Source organism: Homarus americanus, unplaced genomic scaffold, assembly GCF_018991925.1.
Source record: "Homarus americanus isolate GMGI-L3 unplaced genomic scaffold, GMGI_Hamer_2.0 scaffold18703, whole genome shotgun sequence".
Classification (NCBI taxonomy): domain Eukaryota; kingdom Metazoa; phylum Arthropoda; class Malacostraca; order Decapoda; family Nephropidae; genus Homarus; species Homarus americanus.
Window position 1 is genome coordinate 3,404,642 of NW_024749779.1, and position 7,328 is coordinate 3,411,969.

General features: G+C 45.1%; 1 protein-coding gene across 1 annotated transcript in view; it reads right to left on the reverse strand.

Moving 5' to 3' along the window:
* Nucleotides 1–252: 252 nt before the first annotated feature.
* Nucleotides 253–7,328, reverse strand: part of LOC121853822 — a 21,999-nt gene continuing 14,923 nt past the window's right edge. Inside the window, exon 5 of the mRNA XM_042348198.1 lies at nucleotides 253–474. Within this exon, the coding sequence (XP_042204132.1) occupies nucleotides 253–474 (222 nt within the window). The remainder of the gene's footprint in view (nucleotides 475–7,328) is intronic.

Here is a 7,328-nt window from a genome sequence, read left to right on the forward strand (position 1 = left end):
CTCTATAATGACCTCTTGATGCTACTAGTCCACCTCTTTGTGAAGTCTTTTTAGCAGGTAAATCCTATCTTTCTGTCTGTCTGTCTGTCATTTTGTCTGTCTTTGTCTGTCTGTCTGTCTGTCTGTCTGTCTGTGTGTCATTTTGTCTGTCTCTGTCTGTCTGTCTGTCTGTTTTAAGGTAGTTTGAGATCCTAGAGACGCTCATTAGGATCTCTCTAGATATGTCAGATTCCTCTTGTCTTGCCTTAGCTGTTAACACTGCTCTTTGTGACGTCTTGAGCTCTTGAAACTCCCCTTTGTGACGTCTTGAGCTCTTGAAACTCCTTTGTGACGTCTTGAGCTCTTGACTCCCCTTTGTGATGTCTTGAGCTCTTGAAACTCCTGTGACGTCTTGAGCTCTTGAAACTCCTTTGTGACGTCTTGAGCTCTTGAAACTCCCTTTGTGATCTTGGCTTTGACTCCTCTTTGTGATGTCTTAAGTAATCAAGGCCTCAATGGTAGTTTGAGCTTTGATACAAAATCCTCTTAAGGTCTTTCGAATTACTTTATTCCTCTTTATGACGTCTTTAACCACCGAGGCCTCTTTATGACGTCTTTAACTACCAGCCTCCTCTTTATGATCTTCCTTTATATATCCCTCTTTGTGACGTCAGTGGCTTTCTCATCCTTTTACAGTCTTTATCTCTATTCCTCTTTATTATGTGTCTTTATCCTTAAATCCTCTTTAATAATCCATAACTACCAAACCTATTATACTCCTGGGTAATATTCAGAGATTAGGTTAGGTTGGTTTGGTTGGGTTTGGTTTAGGTTGAGTTTGGTTGGGTTGGGTGGTTGGTTGAAGTTAGGTGTTAGGTTTGGTGTTTAGTTTGAGTTGGGTTGAGGTTGGGTGGTTGGGTGGGTTGGTTTGGTTTGGTTTGGTTGGGTTGGTTTGGTTTAGGTTAGGTTAGGTTTCTAGCTTACTAATCCCTCTCATAAGGGTAGATGGTTCTTGTAGTCTGACGGGTCTTCCAGGGCGGCGTGGATACAACACACTGCAGATAAGCTTTTGGGAAGAAGAAGACCTGTATCTCAGCCGGCCTTTTTTCCTCATCTTGAAACCGAAGGTACAAATTTACAGCCGGGTGAACTTGGGGTCCTCGGACGCCGAACCAGTGATCAAGGGGTCGGGAGGTGAGTGCTTTATCCGCTCAGCAAGGTCGGCTTTAAACAATTGATCTCATCCTTAGTTTGTAATTCCTCATTCAGTTTTTTATCCGACAACCAATCTTCACAACCTGGCATGGTCCTCCCGGACCCTCTTTATACCCTCTTTTGCCAGACTCCTCTTTATGACTTTGGAGTCTTTTCTTGACGTCTTAAGCTATCATTATCTCTTGTTGGCTGTCAAATCTTCACCTTAATGATTCTTGGCGCCCTCCTTACGGCGCTCAACTCCCTCTTTATTCTCTTAGAACAGACTGAAACTCCCTCTTTTGGGGCATTACTTCCAGAGATTCCTCGTTACGTGAGCCTAACCACTACCTCCCCCCCTCTCTCTCCTCTTTGTAAGACTTCAACAACTTAACAGTCTTTACGGCACTGAAGTTATCAAGTGGCCTTATTATTTTGTTCTTTTGAATAAATAGATTTCCTCTTGATTAGTCTTAACCTACTAACCACCCCTCCTCTTTACGGGTCTTTAGCTTCAACACCATCCTCTTCCCCTCCCTCATCCTCTTTTTTTTGTAGTTTGAGTAGTTTATGGTCCTCTTTGTGGCGCTCAAATTATTATCCGCATTTTTTTATTACTCTTTAAACCACTAACGCCTCTAAGACTACTACACCCCGCCTTCTCCTGCCCTCTTTACGAAGACTGTAGCTCACTTCTTCACCCTCCTCCCTCCCCCCACTTTGACTCTCAAGCTATTCCTCCTCCCCTCTTCCCTTCTCCCCTCTTCCTCCTCCCTCTTCCTTCTCTCTTCTTCCTCCCTCTTTCCGATTCTCCATTGTTTGTTTCTCTTATTATCTTTCTGTCCTCCCCTTCTCCTCTTCCCTCCTCCTCCTCCTCCCTCCTACCTCTTTTTGGCTGTTCATAACACCCTCCTCCTCCTCCCCCCTCTTCTCCTCCATCCCCCTCCTCTTCCTCCTCCCCTCTTCCTCCTCCTCTCTCCTCCTCTTTCCTCCTCCTCCTCCTCCTCCCTCCTCTCCTCCTCCTCCCCCTCCCCTCCTCCCTCCCCTCCTCCCTCCTCCTCCTCCTCCTCCTCCTCTCCTCCTCCTCCTCCTCCTCCTCCTCCTCCTCCTCTCCCTCCTCCTCCTCCTCTCCTCCTCCTCCCTCTTCCTCCCTTTCCCTCGTTCGTCATGATTCTCATTTGTCTGCCTCGCCATTTTTATGAAGGTTAAATCTACCAAACACCTTCCTGTTACTGTGTGTGTGTGTGCGTGTGCGTGTGTGTGTGTGTGTGTGGCAGTGACTCAGCAACACCACCATGAACGTCAGGGTCACTCCAACATTCACAATTCTGAGTTTTTTCTCATGGCCAAGCATCAGACCACCACCACCACCACCACCACCACCACCACCACCACCACCACCTCTTACCACCACCGCCTCTTCCACCCCTTCCCCACCACCACCACCACCACCACTCTTTACCACCACCTATCTTCCCTTCACACACCACCACCACCACACTCTTCACCCACCACCACCACCACCACCACCTCCCACCCACCACCACCACCACCACCACCCCACCACCACCACCACCACCACCACCACCACCTCCCTCTTCCCCACCACCTCTTCCCCACCACCACCACCACCACCACCACCACCACCTCTTCCACCACCACCACTCTTCCACCACCTCTTCCCACCACCACACCCACCACCACCACCACCACCACACCACCACCACCACCACACCTCTTCCCACCACCACACCACCTCTTCCCACCACCACCACCACCACCACACCACCACCACCACCACCACCACCTCTTCCACCACCACCACCTCTTCCACCACCACCACCTCTTCCACCACCCACCTCTTACCACCACCACCACACCCACCACAACCGTAAAAAAGCCTCAGGGCCGGGACCATCTGGTAAGGGTTTAATGGTTTGAATGTGAAGTTTGAACCTTAATGGCGGAGACTAAACTATCCCACTCTTGAAGGTGAAACGTGGGGCCTGTGAACTCCATCAGCACCCGTCATGTTGTGTGTCTCTACTCTCTCTCACTCTCACTTCTCATGATAGGTAGAGAACAGTATTAGTGGTGCCCATGTTATATGTCTTAATGTAAGGTTGTAAAGAGCTAATAAGTTCACATTAAATGGTGATATAAGATGGCTCACCCAGGCTCTGTGTGTGTGTGTGTGTGTGTGTGTGTGTGTGTGTGTGTGTGTGTGTGTGTGTGTCCTGCTGCTGAAAAAGTTTTAAAGTAAATTATATGTCGTATAAATCTTAACTAACTTTTCTTTTATATATTTGTTGGTAATAAAAGAATATAAAGACAAATTTGTTCATGAAAGTCGCTATATCGAGATTGGTTATATATAAAAACTCCATCTAACGGATTACATTGGAGAGAGAAGTCCGCTATATGGAGGTTTTACTGCATGATGAATGATGATGTTGTCTATGTTATTAATCACAGGTAAATAACAGGTAGGAGACATGGTCGTATGGGTAAGCCTTCAGTGTTGACGGGTTGATAAGAATACCAATACTCACGTGTTAAAGATCTTAAAACCTCATTTGGTTAATATAAGGGCAATATTATGGTTAATGTTTAGGTAATATAAGAGAAATATTATGTTCGGTTTATGTTTAGAGTAATATAAGGGAAATACGACCCAAAAATCACTATACAGAAAAAAAAACTCATACAGAATAATTAAAAATAAAATAAAAATAACCTGATAGAAAGGAAAATTAATAAAATACAGTATATCTTAGTTACCTTTACCCAAATAACCCTCAGGTAAATGATGCCAAGGTGTTAAAATAAATAAAAGAAAAACAGGTATTTTCTGTATTGGTCTGTGTCTTGAAGGAGTTAGGGTTAGGTTAATATAGGTTAGTTTGGTTAGGTTAGGTAAGGTTAGGGTTTGGTTGGTTAGGCTTTTCTGGTAATAGGTTAGGTTTGGGTAGGTTGGGTTGTTAATATAGGTTAGGTTGGTTAGGTTTGGTTATGTTAGGTAATATAGGTTAGGTTTTGTTAGGTTAGGTTTGGTTAGTTGAGTTGTTAATATAGTTAGGTTGTTAATATAGGTTAGGGTTTAGGGTTTGCTATGTTAGGGTTAGGTTGTTAATATAGGTTAGGTTAATAAGTAGTTAGGTTAGGTTTGTTAAACAGGCTACAAAAAGAGAACTTAACACAACCACTATGAATCATCAGGTTGTTATCGTTAATAGTGGTGCCTCTACACAAGAGCTTGGTGTTGTTCTATGGTAATCAATAGGTGTTACTGTGTCTGTCTCTATAACATGTAAACGAGGTTAGATGTGTGTGTGAGATAACCTGTTACCCTGTCTGTGTGTGTGTGTGTGTGTGTGTGTGTGTGTGTGTGTGTGTGTGTGTGTGTGTGTGTGTGTGTGTGTGTGTGTGTGTGTGTGTGTGTGTGAGAGGTCGATCAGAATGAATGGTGTGTTAGTGTAATTCATACCACAACTGTGTATATTTGGTCCGCCTACACCACACGCACACACACCACGCACACACCGCTACAGGCACACAGCGTAAATAAAACCCACACGTACTAGCTGTCATGTACACAGTCACACACTAAGTTACACACGCACGCATGTGACTAAGTGTGTACGCATAGACGCGGTAATGTACAAGCACACATGCACACACATACTCACACAAACACAAAGCTATACACCACACACACACACACACACACACCACACACACACACACCACACACACACACACACCACACACACACACACACACACACACACACACACACACATCTCTTCCACACCTCCTCTACACTTACCTACACCCAGTCAACTCTTTTAGAATCCACGCGTACACGGGTATAACGCTCTCTGATTGGTGTAGGTTAAGATTAAATTAGGTTAGGTTAGGTTAGGTTAGGTTAGGTTAGGTTAGTTAGGTTAGGTTATATGTTAGCAAAGGAAACACAGTCCCTTCCGCCCACTCCCCGTCTCCTCTCCAGTCAGTCACTTTCCATCGCCCACTCACCCACTCTCCTCTTCCTCCTCCTACCTTCCTAGCCCTCCCCTTACCCTCCCACTTACTCCACCCCCTCTCCCACTCCCCCTCCCACTCAACCCACCCCTCCCACTCCTCCCACCCCACCCCCTCCCCACCCTCCCCCACTCCCAGAGAATCAACAAAGGGCTGAAACACCACCCCTAGGCTCCTCCCCTATTTCTCTCTATAGTCGCGAAAAAGATTGTCAATTGGTGTCTGTTAAATGTGTGGGAGGTAAAAAACACTGACGTCAGAACTCGTCAGGGGAAAAATTATTGTAGGAGAAAACCAAATTACTCTAAATATTTTATTAGAAAAAAAGTAATATTTTGGGTAATCAGGGTGAAAAAAGTGCTATGTTGGGTTTCTTAATTTATTGTTTAATTTTATGAATTTACGATGTGTGTATTTTTTTTCGGCAGAAATTGGGGAAAATTATGGAAAAAAGTATTATGTTTGGGTTGTACTTGGAAAGATATTTGAGGTTGTTATTGAGCTTTATTCTTTGATGTTGTTTTAAAAGTTGTGAGACATTTATAGTTGATATTGTTGAGAGTAGATGAGGCTACTGCCACCACCACCATCACCACCATCAACACCATCACCACCATCACCACCACCCACCACCAGTACACACCACCATCACCACCATCACCACCAGCACACACCATCACACCACTCACCACCACACATCACCACCACCTACCACCAGCACACACCATCACCACCATCACCACCACCTACCACCAGTACACAACCATCACCATCACCACCATCTACCACCAGTACACACCATCACCACCATCACCACCATCACCACCACCCACCACCAGCACACCATCACCACCACCACCTACCACCAGCACACACCATCACCGCCACCCACCACCAGTACACACCATCACCACCATCACCACCACCTACCACCAGTACACACCATCACCACCACCTACCACCAGTACACACCACTCACCATCACACCACACACACCACACACAAACACAATTACTACCAGAACATAAGACTACAGAGTCGAGAGCAATTCCTCCTCGTAGATAGTGGTCAGGTCAGAAGAGAAGGGGAGGAGGAGAAGAAGAGGGTGAGGAAGAGAATGGAGGAAGATATAGGAGGAGGAGAAGAAAGTGATAGGAAGAGGAAGGATAATTAGATTATGTCTAGAAATTTGGAGAAATAAAAAGAGGAAGATAAAGGGAGGAATGAGAAACAGAAGAGAAACGTAAAGAAAGAAAGAAGAGATGAAGGAAAGGAAGAACAGGTGAAGGAGGAGAAAGAGGAGTCTTAGGAATGGAGAGAACCGATAGAGACATGGGAGAAATAAAAAGGAGAAGACGAAGATTAGGAGAAGAGAAGGACAAGAAGGAGTCAGATGAGTGGAGGAAGAGGTCGAATGAAAGAAGGAAGAGGGAGAATTGTGAGAATAGGGAGGGGAGGTAGAGGGCGATATGAAGTGGGGGAGAGGGAGAATAGGTGAGATGGAGGATGAAGGAGGGTGGAGAGGAACGATAGAGGGGAGATAGTCTGATTAAGTAATATACTAACAAGAGGAGATAAAGAATTGAATAAGAGAGAGAGAGAGAGAGAGAGGAGAGAGAGAGAGAGAGAGAGAGAGAGAGAGAGACGTGAAAAGAATGTGATTTTTTTTGGGGGAGGCTTTAACTGTGACTCCTGACCTCCCTGAGACCGACCTTCCTCTGACCTATAGATTTATATAAAGTGATGTGCCTATAGTGTTGTGCCTATACTGTACATTATATAGCATCATCCAAACTCCCTCATTAACTTGGCTCGAGAGAATTTAGACACGTCATCCAAACTTTATAAAGTAATGGAAGGCTAGATTAGGTTGGACAGGAGGCAGATTAGGCTAGGCAGATTAGGTTAGGCCAGATTAGGGCTGGGTTAGATTAGGTTAGGCTAGATAGGCTAGGCTAGATTAGGTTAGGTTAGGCTAAAGCAGATAGGGTTAGTGTTAGTTAACAAGCAGACAGATTGTAATAGTTAGAAGAAGTTAGGCTAGATAGGCTAGGTTGGGATAAGGCCAGAAGAAGGCAGGAGTAGATGAAGTTAGAAGTTACAGATTAAGA